Source organism: Delphinus delphis, chromosome 6 (assembly GCF_949987515.2).
Source record: "Delphinus delphis chromosome 6, mDelDel1.2, whole genome shotgun sequence".
Lineage (NCBI taxonomy): Eukaryota > Metazoa > Chordata > Mammalia > Artiodactyla > Delphinidae > Delphinus > Delphinus delphis.
This window is the reverse complement of record NC_082688.1, coordinates 55,455,075-55,470,928: the sequence shown is the minus strand read 5'-3', so window position 1 is coordinate 55,470,928 and position 15,854 is coordinate 55,455,075. Positions and strand designations below refer to the sequence as shown.

General features: G+C 35.3%; 1 protein-coding gene across 4 annotated transcripts in view; it reads right to left on the bottom strand.

Moving 5' to 3' along the window:
- Window positions 1-9,721: 9,721 nt before the first annotated feature.
- Window positions 9,722-15,854, bottom strand: part of JAK2 (Janus kinase 2) — a 162,809-nt gene continuing 156,676 nt past the window's right edge. For all 4 annotated transcript variants that reach the window (XM_060014695.1, XM_060014696.1, XM_060014693.1 and 1 more), the window contains 3 exons: window positions 15,515-15,632; window positions 13,866-13,979; window positions 9,722-13,609 (listed from right to left, as the gene is read on the bottom strand). In XM_060014695.1, the coding sequence (XP_059870678.1) occupies window positions 13,502-13,609; window positions 13,866-13,979; window positions 15,515-15,632 (340 nt within the window). In that variant the 3' untranslated portion in view covers window positions 9,722-13,501. The remainder of the gene's footprint in view (window positions 13,610-13,865; window positions 13,980-15,514; window positions 15,633-15,854) is intronic.

Sequence of the window (15,854 nt, the reverse complement as noted above, 5' to 3'; positions counted from 1 at the left end):
TCTGTCCTACCAATTTAAAACTAACTAATCAACTACTACTCCTAGTAGGAGCTCTTATACTGCAATAGTAGGTACATTTAAAATTCTTTGTGTTTTATAATAGTAACTGGTCAGTCAGAAGTTTTTTCAGTTTCTATTGAGGACTTAGAGTTCAGTGACTTTCTTTAGGTTGTAATCTCTCTCCAGGATCCTCTGTCTTTGCTTTGAAGGTACTGATATAATGTGAAATTTTATTCTGCCTTGGTCAGAATAGAGGGCTGACCAGGTTAGCAGTGTCAGCATCACCTGGGAACTTGTTAGAAATATAGTTCTAATGTCCTCCCCCAGACCTACTGAATCAGAAACTCTGGGTATAGGGCTCAGTGGTCTGTGTTTTTATAGGCCTTCTGGGTCATTCTGAAGTAGGTTAAAGGTTGAGAACCACTGGTAATAGAGTCACTATATGAATATTGTAGAAATTCTGCTATTTATGTGCTTTCGTATCTCAACTCAATATAGATGTTATAACACTTAAGTTTTTGGTGTGTTTTTCCACTTTATGTCCACATGTGAAAATTTTTTAATGCTACATATTAATGCTACATATAAAGTTTATACATAGAATCAAAAGTGGAATTCCTACTTTTCTGCCATTAATTAGGGGGTAAGTATCATTTGAAATCTTTTTCTAGTTTCTTTCCCAAATATGTACTGTAATGTTCTTTTTAGTTAAATTTTTAAATTCCTATTTGGCTCTGTTATTTCTTAGGACAAAGGTTCTTTTCCACATATCTATATAATATACACTTACAATGCATTAATATGTTTGAATTTTTTTGCGTATATTGAATCCTTGCATTCCTGGGATAAACCCCACTTGATCATGGTGTATGATCCTTTTTATGTGCTGTTGGATTCTGTTTGCCAGATTTTGTTGAGGATTTTTGCATCTATGTTCATCAGTGATATTGGCCTGTAGTTTTCTTCCTTTGTGACATCTTTGTCTGGTCTTGGTATACGGGTGATGGTGGCCTCATCGAATGAGTTTGGGAGTGTTCCTGCCTCTGCTATATTTTGGAAGAGTTTGAGAAGGATAGGTGTTAGCTCTTCTCTAAATGTTTGATAGAATTCGCCTGTGAAGCCATCTGGTCCTGGGCTTTTGTTTGTTGGAAGATTTTAAATCACAGTCTCAATTTCAGTGCTTGTGATTGCTCTGTTTATATTTTCTATTTCTTCCCGGTTCAGTCTTGGAAGGTTGTGCTTTTCTAGGAATTTGTCCATTTCTTCCAGGTTGTCCATTTTATTGGCATATAGTTGCTTGTAGTAGCCTCTTATGATCCCTTGTGTTTCTGTGATGTCTACTCTAACTTCTCCTTTTTCATTTCTAGTTTTATTGTTTTGAGCCCTCTCCCTCTTTTAGTTTATGAGTCTGGCTAAAGGTTTATCAATTTTGTTTATCTTTTCAAAGAATCAGCTTTTAGTTTCATTGATCTTTTCTATTGTTTTCTTAGTCTCTATTTCATTCATTGCTGCTCTGATCCTTATGATTTCTTTCATTATACGAAACTTGGGTTTTTTTGTTCTTCTTTCTGTAGTTGCTTTAGGTATAAGTTTAGGTCATTTATTTCAGATTTTTCTTGTTTCCTAAGGTGAGACTGTATTGCTATAAACTTCATCTTAGAACTGCTTTTGCTGCATCCCATAGGTTTTGGATCATCGTGCTTTTGTTTTAATTTGTCTCTAGGTACTTCTCAATTTCCTCTTTCTTTAGTGATTCATTGACTGTTTAGTAGCATATTTTTTAGCCTTCATGTGCTTGTGTTTTCTTACAATTTTTTTCTTGTAGTTGACTTCTAATCTCATGGTGTTGTGGCCGGAAAAGATGCTTGATGTGATTCAACTTTCTTAAATTTATCAAGGCTCACTTTGTTGGCCAGCATGTGATCAATCCTGCAGACTGTTCCATGTACACTTGAGATGTGTATTCTGCTGCTTTTGGATGGGATGCTCTATAAATATCAGTTAAGTCCATCTGGTCTAATGTGTCATCTAAGGCCTGTTTTTCCTTATTGATTTGTCTGTATGATCTGTCCATTGATATAAGCGGAGTGTTAAAGTCCCCCACTATTATTGTGTTACTATTGATTTCTCCCTTTATGGCTGTTAGTATTTACCTCGTATGTTGAGATGTTCCTATGTTGGGTGCATATATATTTACAATTGTTATATCTTCTTTTTGGATTGATCTGTTGATCATTATGTAGTGTCCTTCTTTGTCTCTTGTAACAGTCTTATTTCTTTAACAGTCTATAGTCTTTATTTTAAAGTCTATTTTGTCTGATATGAGTATTGCTACTCCAGCTTTCTTTTGATTTCCATTTGCATGGAATACATTTTTCCATCCCTTCACTTTCAGTCTGTATGTGTCCCTGGATCTGAAGTGGGTCTTCAGATCCAGATCTTGTAGACAGCAGACATATGGGTGTTGTTTTTGTATCCATTCAGCCAGTGTCTTTTGGTTGGAGCATTTAATCCATTTACATTTAAGGTAATTATCAATATGTATGTTCTTATTGCCATTTTGTTGTTTTGGATTTGTTTTTGTAGGCTTTTTTTTCCCTTCCTCTTTTGTTCTCTTGTGATTTTTTTTTCCCCTTGTGATTTGATGACTATCTTTAGTGTGGGTTTGGATTCCATTTTCTTTTTTGTGTATATCTTGTAGATTTTCAGTTTTCAGTTAACCTGAGGTTTTGATATAGCAGTCTATACATAAGCAAGATTAAGTTGCTGGTCTTTTAATTTCAAATGCATTTCCAATATCTTGCATTTGTGCTCTCCTCTTCTCACGATTGCTCATTTTGTTATATTTGTGTGCAGATGATTTCCTACCTTTACTGTATGTTTGCCTTTACTGGTGAGGTTTCCCATTCGTAAGTTTCTTGTTTCTAGTTGTGGCCTTTTCTTTTCCCCCTAGAGAAGTTCCTTTAGCATTTGTTGCAAAGCTGGTCTGGTGGTGATAAATTCTCTTAGCTTTTGTCTGTAAACCTTTTGATTTCCTTAGAATCTGAATGAAACCCTTGCTGGGTAGAGTATGCTTGGTTATAGGTTCTTCCCTTTCATCACTTTAAATATATTGTGCCACTCCCTTCTGGCCTGCAGAGTTTCTGCTGAGAAATCAGCTGATAACCTATGGGAGTTCCCTTGTCTGTTATTTGTTGCTTTTCCCTTGTTGCTTTTATTTATTTATTTATTGTCTATAATTTTTGTCAATTTGATTACTCTCGGTGTGTTCCTCCTTGCATTAATCCTGTATGGGACTCTCTGTGCTTCCTGAATTTGGGTGACTGTTTCCTTTCCCATGTTAGGGAAGTTTTCAGCTATTATCTCTTCAAATATTTTCTCAGGTCGTCTCTCTCTTTTCTCCTTCTGGGACCCCTATAATACGAATGTTGGTGCATTTAATGTTATCCCAGAGGTCTCTTAGACCATCCTCATTTCTTTTCATTCTTTTTACTGTATTCTGTTCCATGCAGTGATTTCCACCATTATGTCTTCCATCTCACTTATGCATTCTTCTGCCTCAGTTCGTCTGCTGATTCCTTCTAGTATATTTTTCATTTTATTGTTCATCTCTTTTTGTCCTTTATATTTTCTCTTTGTTAAAAACTTCTTGTAACTTCTTGCTCTGTGCATCCATTCTTTTTCGTGTTCTTGAATCATCTTTACGATCATTATTCTAAGTTCTTTTGAGTGTACTGCCTATCTCCATGTTACTTAGTTGTTGCTTTGGGGTTTTATCTTGTTCCTTCATCTGGAACATATTCCTCTGCTGTCTCATTGTCTAAATTTATATTTGTATTCTTATGTATATGGAGAGTTAGTTATGTTTCCCAACCTTGAATAAGTGGCCCTCTGTAGGGGATGTCCCATGTGTCCTAGCAGTTGACTCTACTCTTGTTGCCCAAGGGCCAGGGACCACCTGGTCCCAGGGTAGGTTCTGACCTGTGTTTGCAGACTCAGTTCCACAGGCTGCAGGATTTCAGTTTTCTTGCTTCTGCTGTCTGCCACCTGGCAGATGTCTGGTTTAGAAGCTTGTGCAGGCTTCCTTGTGGGACGGGCCGATGCCTGCCCACTGGTGGATAGAGCTGGGTCTTGGCCCTCTGCTGGGCTGGGCCGTATCAGGGGCCATGTCTTGAGGTGGCCATGTCTGAGGTGGGCTCAGAAAGTTTTTAGGCAGACTGTCTGCTAATGGGTAGGGCTGTGCTCCTGCCCTGTTGGTTGGTTGGCCTGATGCATCCCAGCACTAGAGCCTACAGGCTGTTGAGTGATGCCAGGTCTTGGTGCTATAGACCCAAGCAAAATATCTGCCTCCAGCAAGAGTTCCAGTAGATGAACTCTCCCCAAATATTTCCACCACCAGCTTTTATGACCCCAGAGAGAGCCACAGACACCCCCTGCCTCCCCAGGAGACCATCCAATACCAGCAAGTATGTCTGGCCCAGGCTCCTATGAAGTCACTGCTTTTGCCCTGGGTGCAGGTACCCTGGGTCCCGGTACCCTGGGTCCCAGAGACCTTCTGTGCGCTGTCCTGGCATCTGCTACACCTACTCCTTCCTGTTTAGCTCAGTCATGTTGTACCTCCCAAACCTTTTTTTTTTTTTTAAAGTTTATTTACTTTCAACTTTCTCTTGTCATCTAGCAAAAGGTATTATTATCCCTTACATTGCTCCTTCTACAAAGATTTACTTTTCTACATTTTATCAAATTGTTGTGCACTTAAATCTTTTTTGGAGGATAGGATGTGAGAGTACATGTAAAAATATATTCAAATAATTTTCACTGGGAACTGAAATGACTGATTCTGTCATCTTGCCACCTGGGAAATACAATCACGGATCACTGCAGAAAGCTTATCTAGTTTATTGCTGCTTTATATGCATGCTGCCAAAGCTGTGAAAGGCAGCATAGTGAAGTGGTTATGAACTCTGGCATTGGACTCAGACTGCCTAAATTCAAATTCCAACATCCCTTCTTTCTAAACGTGGGACTTGGAAATTTGTATCTTGCTAAATTTCAATGTCTACATGCTTAAAATGAGAAAAATAATAGTACCTACCTCAGAGTTGTGAGGATAAAATGAGGTAATCTATGTAGGAGGATACTACCCCGACCCTAAGTACAATCTACAGATTTAATGCAATCCCTATCAAAATCTCAATGATTTTTTTTGCAGAAATAGAAAAGCCCATCCTAAAATTCATATGCAATCTCAAGGGACACCAAATAGCCAAAACAATTTTTAAAAAGAACAACAAAATTGGAGGTCTCACACTTCCTGATTTCAAAACTTAATACAAAAGCTACAGTAATCAAAACAGTGTGGTACTGGCATAAAGACAAACATAAAGACTAATGGCATAAAACAGGAAGCTCAGAAATAATCACTAATGTATATAGTCAAACAGTTTTCAACAAGGGTACCCCCAAGATCATTCAATGGGAGAAAGACACTCTTTTCAAGAAGCGGCGTTGGGAAAACTATAAATCTACATGCAAAAAAATGGACCCTTACCTTTCAACATACAGAAAAATTAACCCAAAATGGGTCAAAGACCTAAACGTCAAGAGTTAAAGACATAAAACACTTTTGAAGCTTTTTCCCAATGTTTTCTTCTAACAATGGATTTGGCAATGATTTCTTGAATATGACAGCAAAAGTAAAAGTAGATAAGTTGGAATTATCAAAATTAAAAACTTTGGTGCATAAGAGGATACAATCAACAGAATAAAATGGCAACCCACAGAATGGGAAAAATATTTGCAAATTATATATATGATAAGGGGTTAATATCCAGAATATAGAAAGAACTTCTATAGCTTAACAAAAAAAGAACCCAATTTTAAAATGGGCAAATGATTTAAACATTTCTCCAAAGATTAAAAAAATGGCCAATAAAATTGCATATTAAAAGATGCTTGGGCTTCCCAAGCGCAGAAGTTGAGGGTCCGCCTGCCGATGCAGGGGACACAGGTTCATGCCCCGGTCCGGGAAGATCCCACGTGCCGCAGAGCAGCTGGGCCCGTGAGCCATGGCCGCTGAGCCTGCGCATCTGGAGCCTGTGCTCCGCAACGGGAGAGGCCACGACAGTGAGAGGCCTGTGTACCGCAAAAAAAAAAAGAAAAAAAAAAAGATGCTTAACACCATTAATCATTAGTGAAATGTAAATGAAAACCACAATGCTAAACAACGTCACATCCATTAAGATGGATACAATAAAAGAGAAGAAATAAAAGCTGCAGCATTTTTCAAAGATGAATGCCTTGACTGGGTAATTTCATAGCACAGATATGATCTTCATTTGGTATTGTTAGTTTCTTTACTATTTCTGTGGAAATTTTCCTTTGACTTTAATATACAGTAATATGCCATGGTTTTAGTATCTTTCTTATCACCTCTTATGATCAAGAAGAAAAACTGCTAATACACTGCATATCAGTAAAATACCCTAAGTTTTTTGAGAAGATTATTGTATCTTATTTATTGTGAAATGTAAAAACAAGACAACAGAATGGTACTCAGGGGTGTATCTCCACTGAAGAAGACTTAATTTTTGTATCTGTTAAGGAAAGTCCTTAAATTCTAGAGATATTAAAATTGGATGACTTTAAAAAGATTACATATTAACTGATTTTTTTCTTTTTTAGTTTAGATACACTATTTAGAATATTTGCTTAAAGATCTAATACTCTCAGGGCTTCCCTAGTGGCACAGTGTTTAAGAGTCCACCTGTTGGGCTTCCCTGGTGGCGCAGTGGTTGGGAGTCCACCTGCCGATGCAGGGGATATGGGTTCGTGCCCCGGTCTGGGAGGATCCCGCATGCCGCAGAGCGGCTGGGCCCGTGAGCTGTGGCCGCTGGGCCTGCGCGTCCAGGGCCTGTGCTCCGCGGCGGGAGAGGCTGCAGCAGTGAGAGGCCCACGTACAGCAAAAAAAAAAAAAAAAAAAAAAAAAAGAATCCACCTGTCAAAGCAGGGGACACAGTTTCGAGCCCTGGTCCAGGAAGATCCCACATGTCCTGGAGCAACTAAGCCTGTATGCCACAACTACTGAGCCTGTGCTCTAGAGCCCATGAGCCACAACTACTGAGCCTGCGTGCTACAACTACTGAAGCCCGCACACCTAGAGCCCGTGCTCCAAAACGCAATGAGAAGCCTGCGCACTGCAAAGAGTAGCCCCTACTCGCTGCAACTAGAGAAAGCCCGTGTGCAGCAATGAAAACCCAACACAGCCAAAAAATAAAATAAAATAAATAAAAAACAAAAAGATATAATACTCTCAGTGTCCTCACACTGACATATCTTCCCTCTCTTACTGAAGTCACTTCTGAGGTAGTGCTGGTTTGGCCCATGTCCACATGAGTACACTTCAGAGCAGTGTTTCTCTACTTTTTTGGCATTATCCCCCATCCTTGGAAGGAGGTTTTTAGACATTTTCTCCTAATCTCTTTCACCATGAAATTTTCATATCATTGCATACCTGTTTATGTACTGTATGTATGTCTGTGCTTTATACATAAAAAGAACAAGGTTTTTCATCAGTACTCACCCCGAGAGTTGATATCACCTCTGCTGAAAAAGCATGCTCTAAAGAGAAGTAATACATGAAACTCCAACTCTCATATTAGGCCCAGGCCCAAGATATCCTTTCTATGGATCCTTTATATTTGAGATCATTTGGGGCCACACCAAACTAGATTCCCTGAAAACACCAGGATTAGGGCTCATATCCTCAAAGCTGCAGCAGAACTGAAAGTTTAAATCTAAATCTCTTGGTTTTCTCTGAATATTTACTTAACAGGAAATTCTAAGGTGAAATACCTTCAGGATTAACCCTCCCATAAGATTACCCAGGATTCCTTTGTCTATATCCACAACTGCACTATCTACTCTTCTTTATTCTGAATATGTGAATGGGATTTAGGATTTTATCAAGAGGTGATGGCTTCATTACTACAACCATTAACATGAATTATCTGATGCAACTTGAAAGTCGTAGGGAGCTTGCATTTGTCAGCATTGGTAAGTGAGTGCATATATAGGAAGGTCTGAAGTGGTATACAATGTGGATATGGTCATTTTTTTTTTTTTTTTAAGTTTAGAAAAGAAAAATGACTCTACTAAGAATCTGACCCTTAAGTGGCCAAGTTGGAGCAACTATAAGAAAATGACCTAGAGAATTACTAGACCCATAGTAGTTGGCATTTGACTGAGCTATCCATACTCTAACCTTCTACATTTATCATAGTAATCCTAAAATAAGAGAAATTCAAGATGTTAGAACAAAATTCCCATTAAGTGTGAGTTTAATCTGAGATCTGACAGAAATTTAGAAATTCCCTTTTCCCATCACCACACTCATTATTCCTTAGGTCTCAGATTTCCAAATCATTTTTAGGAAAAAGATTATCCTCTATTTCTCTAAAATTTCTCTAAATTTTTGGAAATTTCTTCCTCTGTAATAGTAGCTTTGGAAGTAAACTGGGCCACCTTAAAGAATTATAATGGTATACTCGAGTTTTAGAATTCAACTTCAACATTTCTCAAAGTCCTTCAATAAAAAGGTAAGACTTTGTTTCAATTTTTTTTTCTTTGTCACCAATACCTTTACTCTATTATCAAGAATTCCTATTCAGTAAGCTGCATGATAATGTTACAAAACTAGTAACAGGAAGGAAAAGAAGTGGTACCATGGGATTCACGCTATCCTCAAATTACTGATAGAAACAAGGATTTAAAACACTTTTTAAAAGAAAGAAAGAAGAAAAACAATATTCTGGCAGAATTTGTGGGAAACAGTGACTTGTTTTTAAAATGCTTTGTAAACAGTAGACAATAAGTGCTATCATTTGACACAAACTACTTCAAATTTGTCATTTAGATCTGCGCTACCTGCAGCTTGCACTCAAGGGCTTAGGCTACCTTGGTTATGCAGATTAAAAGTATTTTAATCAGTACTGTTGGAGAATTCAGTTATTTGCTCTTAAGAATCAAGGTGAAATCTTTGATTCTACAAACAACTTTCTTTTCATTCCTCTCCAACCAAAATTAATCCAACATCCTAAATGTTACTGAGGACATAAAATAAATTTTGTTCTTATATACTTAAAATTTGGGATAGTTATAAAGGTTCATTACAGCAACCTTCAACAAAACTATTATTGCAGAAGAAGAAAGTATCATATGTGTATTTCAAGTTGTTGAAGTTGAAAGAAATTTCAAGTAGATATTTTCATAATTGAGTGTAGGTTTATCTTTCTCATTTTATTTCCATTTTCTTTAGTATCTATGACTTTCTTAATCTCTAACGTTTTTAGTTTCAGTAAATAAATTGCAACTCACAAGCTTATACTCCATGCTCCTAGAAAATTCACGCTCTGAGATTCACATATATTCCAAGCATTTGAAACACCCTAAACTTTTTCATTAAAAATACTTAATTATCGGGCTTCCCTGGTGGCGCAGTGGTTGAGAGTCCGCCTGCCGATGCAGGGGACGCGGGTTTGTGCCCCGGTCCGAGAGGATCCCACATGCCGCGGAGCGGCTGGGCCCGTGAGCCATGGCCGCTGAGCCTGTGCATCCGGAGCCTGTGCTCCGGCAACGGGACAGGCCACAACAGTGAAAGAACCGCGCACCGCAAAAAAAAAAAAAAAAAATAAAAAAATACTTAATTATCTTTTTTGCGTGTGAAAAGCACCTAAACATTTTTAACTATGATCTTGAAAGGATAATTGATGAACAAACCTTTCTATTGCATACTTTCATTTGTGTTTTTAGTGTACTTGTTCTGCTTATCATCTGCAACTGGTAAGTTGCCTTTCCAGCTGCCTGCTGTCTCTATAAAATCCTGCTATATGCCTTTTCCTTACCACCTTGTTTTGTTTATTAATGCTATTTACCTGTTGTCAGACTTAAAAGCTATGCTACTGTCTGTTCACACTGCTCAAAGTTGACTTGCTTGACCCCAATAAATAGCATCTATAGGAGTGCTTCCTAGTACAGGTATTAAAAACATAACACATATTCACAAAAACTAAGAATATGGATAACTGGAACAGAGACTCCTAGAAGCTCTTTTAATGATCTCATGTTGTAAATCTGTTCCAGTTCAAAATAAGATGTTAAGCAATTTGCTATGCAAAGAAAGGCCTTATAATAGAAAATGATAATTAAAAACTTTTAAAGATATATTAATAACAATTGGTGTTTCAGTTGGAGATAAGGATTTTCCTTATAAATTTTATAAGACTGGAAAAGAACAATATTTAGGGCCTGCACTAAGCAATGCCATCTAGCATAAGCACAGTAGAAGTTAATTTCTTAACCTATGAAGAACATACTGTAATAAAGTAAAACAAAATTGGTAATTTTAATATTTAGGTATATAATGTGATGTGCATATCATATGCATGTGACTAATGTGAAAGTTTAAAAATTCTCTCACTGTCATTCTGAAATCTCTCTAATGTTACTGTCAGTATCATAAAATAGTTAGCAGCTAGTTATCTTGAAATTAAGTACAACCAACCCAAATCAGGGTGTCAATATAAAGTATTTTCTGATATTTATACTTTTTTTTTTCTTAAATAAAATGAAGATTATCTCATATAACCTAGTCTTTTGTTTGGATAGTTCTGCTGACTTACTGTTATTATTTATTCTAATATAGGAGATTAAAGATCTTTAGTAAGTTGTACTAGAAAATTAGAGAAACTTTCATTAGAAATAATTTACATACCAGACCTAGGGTGGATATAGCAGTGTTCATAAACAGCACAAAGTAGTTGATAGCACTCTTAGGAAGCATTTCTTTTAAACTGAAAGGTAAGTTTACTTTATAAAAGTCTTTCTCTGCATATCCCTAAATCAATGTGTGTACCTGCAGTTCCTTGGTTAGGTGACAATACAAAAGAAAATAACTTCTGAATATTTATTACATGAGTATTTCAGTTTTGTGGGAACATGCTAAAGGCACAATGAAGAAAATAATACAGTCTCAATCTGACCACATCATGCCACCCCAAAAAGAATGGCTCCCCAGGTATAGAACTATAGGTATTTTCTAAAGTCTACTCTATAGCAAAACTCTTTAAATAAAATTTAAATATCAGGAGTTATGGTTTTGATAAAAATTTCACTTGACTTTAAAGCAGAAGTCTTGGGTTGTAAGAAAGCACTCTTCCATAGCAAATTATAGTGCTACTGGCAGCATACATAAATAACATGAAAAAGTGACTATTTCCCAAAGCAGGTAGTCATGGATATAGGGAATTATTTATATAAAGACTGTGTAACTTAAAATACTGGAATATTTACAGAATTGCAGAATTTTAAGAAAATCTTTACGCTCATTTCTGAAGAGTATTACTTTGAAGAAACATTTTGGCATTAACTGGTACAATACTGACTTACCTGTGTCTTGTGCAGAACCAACTAAACAGCTGCATGGTTAATTTCCTTTTATGTATGGTCAGAATCAAAATTTAAAACATCACAAACCCTCAATAAATAATAATTCTCTTGAAAACTTAGAATTTTACAATAAGGCTGTCATCCCATTCTAAAAACTTAAGATGTTTATGTGGGATTTTTCTCCTAAAACTAAAAATGGAAACATTAAAAGAAAAACTTTTAAAAAAGAAACCTAGTTACCATCCTTGTTTTTATAAACAAAATGTTATCAACCTTTAAGAATTTACTTTTAGGTACTTAAGTTTTAGTACAAAAATCTGCAATCAAACATATTATATGATATGCTACTTTGGACATGAAAAGTAGCAGAACAGAAGATCTCTTAAATGCATTACATACAGAGATCCTGGAGGAGTCTTTACAAATTAAACAAAAATTATATTCAACTTTCATCAAAATATAATGTTTACTAGAAATCTTTTAAAATCTAATATATTATTTTAGATGATTTGTGCATTTGGTGTAACTACTATTTGGTAAAATGCTTTAAAGATAGCATAAAAAGCATTTCTTCCCTTTCCTTCCAACAAAAAACTCAAACTTTATATGTGAGGCATTTTTTTCTTATATAATATTCGTTTTAAAACCAGCTCCAAAAAATAGAAAGATAATCAAAAGTCTTAAGTTCAAGTTAAAAGAAAAAAAGCATATAGCATTGAAAATAAAGAAACTATTTTCTTTTTAACCAAAATGCCAAGTATTTTAAACTTTGTATAAATAACACACAGACAAAAAACCCCACCAAATTTTAGGTATGGTGTCTAAAATGGAGTAGCACTAAAACAAACGACAACAGTAACAAACGACCCTGTATACTCAGTTGAAAAATGCTGATTTTTCTTCAAGACATTATGAATTTTCTACTGGCATTCTTGAATAAAATTAACAAGCATACTTTCTTTCTTTTTTACCAATTTACTCTCATTTCCCCCTTGTAAGAATCTAACAAAAGAAAATCTCTTTTATAGCGGCAATAGATTTCTGAAATCCCTAAAATATAAATTCTTTAGAAAAAATTCCTAACCCACTGTGCATCTTAATAGGCATATATATATGAAAAACAATCTATTTTATGGCTTACACTTAAATTTAATCCATGACTATAGGTCCCAGGGATTGAAGAGTCTTATTGGCAGCCAGTAGCTCAAGGGATGACAATATTCCTGGCATTCGTCATCTCAAAATTTTAAAAGAAAACTGTTCACTGTAGTCTTAGAAAAGCCTGGACACAGTTCTATTTAAAAAACATACTCGCCACAAACAGATACAAGGGAGAGAAATAAGAAAATAGATTGTGTTATATCTTTGTAAACTTGTTCCATCTCAAAATGTATTCTTTAGAGTCAGGGAAATTCCCTATACAAATAAAACTAAACATTTGTTCCCTTTGCTTTGAAAAATATTTACAGTACATAGAACAACAAGCTAAAAGTATACACCTGCTTATATTGCTGGCCAGTGATACAGATGAACAAGGACACAAAGGTGCTTATTCAATTATCTGAGCATCTTAATTTGTACAGTGAAGTTATTACAGATCAACTATGGAAAAATTAGAAAACATTATTTATGAATACCAGCTCTTGTGTAAAACATCACACAAGATGCCAAGGTATTATACATTCACTGTGGTAAAAACTGTACATACGTATTCTGTGCATATTAAACATTTACAATTTTTTCATCTCTCATAATTCTGAGTTGAAAAAAGTCTGTTTCTTCTTTTGCCAAAGGTGATATTAACTGACTGATTAGGTTCACGAAACTTTTTACAAAACTCTTTGCTAAGGACTTTTCATCAGTGTCTTTGGCTGGTGTCCTCATGAAGAAAAACTCACTAAACTTTTGAAAGCTCTGAGCAGATACTTCCACACCTTTGCTGGCTAAAGTCATGATATACATAATAATGATACATGTAGTAACAGTCCACAGTAATGTGAAATACAACACTTTGTTCTGTAAGTCTATTTTGGTCTCAGAGTGAAGTTCATTTCTTTCATCCAGCCATGCTGTCTCTTATTTGATCAACTTGAAGAGCTAGGTCTCTGAAAGAAGGGCGTTGGTTTACATTATTGTTCCAGCATTCTGTCATGATTACATAAATCTGTAAAAGGGAAAATAAACCAAACTTACAATGAGCACAAAGTGCCATCTTTTAATTGGTGAAGACATAAATTCAGAACTCCCACTTAATTTACCTGTACAGGCATGTGTCATGGATATACCTATATCCACAGTCATGATTATGCTATTTTTCTACACCCTCAGCAAATTAAATTACATAAACTGACCTGAAATCCTTGGGTAAAGAGAGAAAGAAAATGCATGATTACTGTGGATAAAAAAAATTTTTTTGTTACCTCATCTGGGCATCCATCTGGTCTTGGTAATCTTCCATTATTCTTCAGGAGTTCTATCAAATGAAACACAATCATCTGTCCTTGTTTGTCATTGCCAATCATACGCATAAATTCCTGAAACACAAACCCACTTTTCAATGACACATTTTTGGTACATTTAATTTGAATCAGAATTCTTTCTCAACTTCTTCCAGTAAATGGGAAAAATCCTGTATGTTTCCTTACCTTGAAACATTTTAAAAACAGACTATTTTAACTTCAAAAACTTTGTTTTCAGTCACAGTTCAGAAAAGATTGTTAAATGTGGAACGTCTATAATGCCATTTCCATAACTGTAACATACTCAGCACAAATTCCCTGAAAAGGTTCAAAACCAGTGAACTAAAAACACTTACTTTGTTTTAACACATCATATTACATTTCAGGTGAAATAAAAAGTTGAATGTAAAAGAAGACATAATAAAAAGAAAATACAGAATGAATATTTAAGCATAAATGGAACGGAGAGAAAAAGTTCTATGTTTAAAATTCATAAAATTGAAGTCTGAACCATAAGCTAGAGAAGTATTTACAATGAACACATCGTTTATTTAAACACAGAGAGCTCTTATATACTTGTAAGAAAAATTACCAATATAAAAATGGGCAAAGTACATGAAGATACAATGCACACACGCACAGACTCACCCCAAATACCCAATAAATATGTATTCAATCACACTAATAGCAGAAATGCAAATTAAAATCCAACAGGTACAACTTCTCTCCCATCAATTTGGCAAAACTGTGTAGAAATATAATAGTCAACACTGGCAAATGATAAAACGTATACCCCTATGCACAGCTACTGAGAGTCTAATCTGGTACAGCTTTCAAAGCATTTTGAAATAATGAAAATCCTATGAAAGAGTTCATAACGTTTTACCTATAATTATACTTTTACTCTCTAAGATGACAACCAGAGATGAACATAAATATATATAAGGATGTGCACTATGTTCAATGAAGTGTTACTTAAAAGACTGAAAAATAATTGTCCAGAAATTATATCCTTATGATGAAATGCTACCAAGGAATTAGAAGTCATATTTGCAGTAAATATTTACTAATATAGGAAAATATCCATGCTATAATATGTAATGAAAAAGCAGGATAGCAAACTGTACAGTATGACCTGTTATAAAAGAAATCTTTTTAATAAAATTTCGCTTTTATATATAAAATTAAAAGAAGCCTGTAAGAAAACATTAAAGTGGTTATTAAAGTGGTATTAAAGTGGTTATTTCTGAGTAGTTGAATTAGAGATTATTTTTATTTTCTTTTTTATACTTTCCTATATTAAAATTATACAATGAACAGAAAAAATATTACTTTAAAAGGTTTAACTTTTGCAATAATTCCTGGAATGAATGAGTTTATCGGATTTACTGAAGATAATATTAAGAGAATATACTAAATAGTACTCCAATCCCCACTTTTTAAAACATCAAGTTAATTTAATGAGTAAGTTTGGGATTATTTTGTTGGATGCTGTCTTACAAATAAGCAATAGGAGCTCTAAAATAACCTTAAGCTTACTATATTATTCTTCGGAAAAAGCTTTTCTCATGTTAAAAAAAACCTTGAGAGTAAATAAAAAGCAAACTGACCGCTGGTGGGCTTTTACTCTTCTCAATATATGTGAAAAGTTCATACAGAACCACTCCAAAGCTCCAAACATCTGAGGCCACAGAAAACTTGCTCTCTGTCAGTGATTCTGGCGCATACCTGTAGTATATTTAAAAGACAGTTACTTGATGTGTCAATTCTTGATTTTATCTGCAAATCACTGGATTAAAAAAAAAAAAAGCTGTAGAGAAAAGGGTTAACACAGCAGGCCTGAGGCTGCCATCTTCAAAAAGGTCTGTTTGCAATGTTGACACTTGACCGGTACCTGGGATCTTAGATTTCCGGAGGGTTTCCACAATTCCCTAAATGATAATAAAAGTG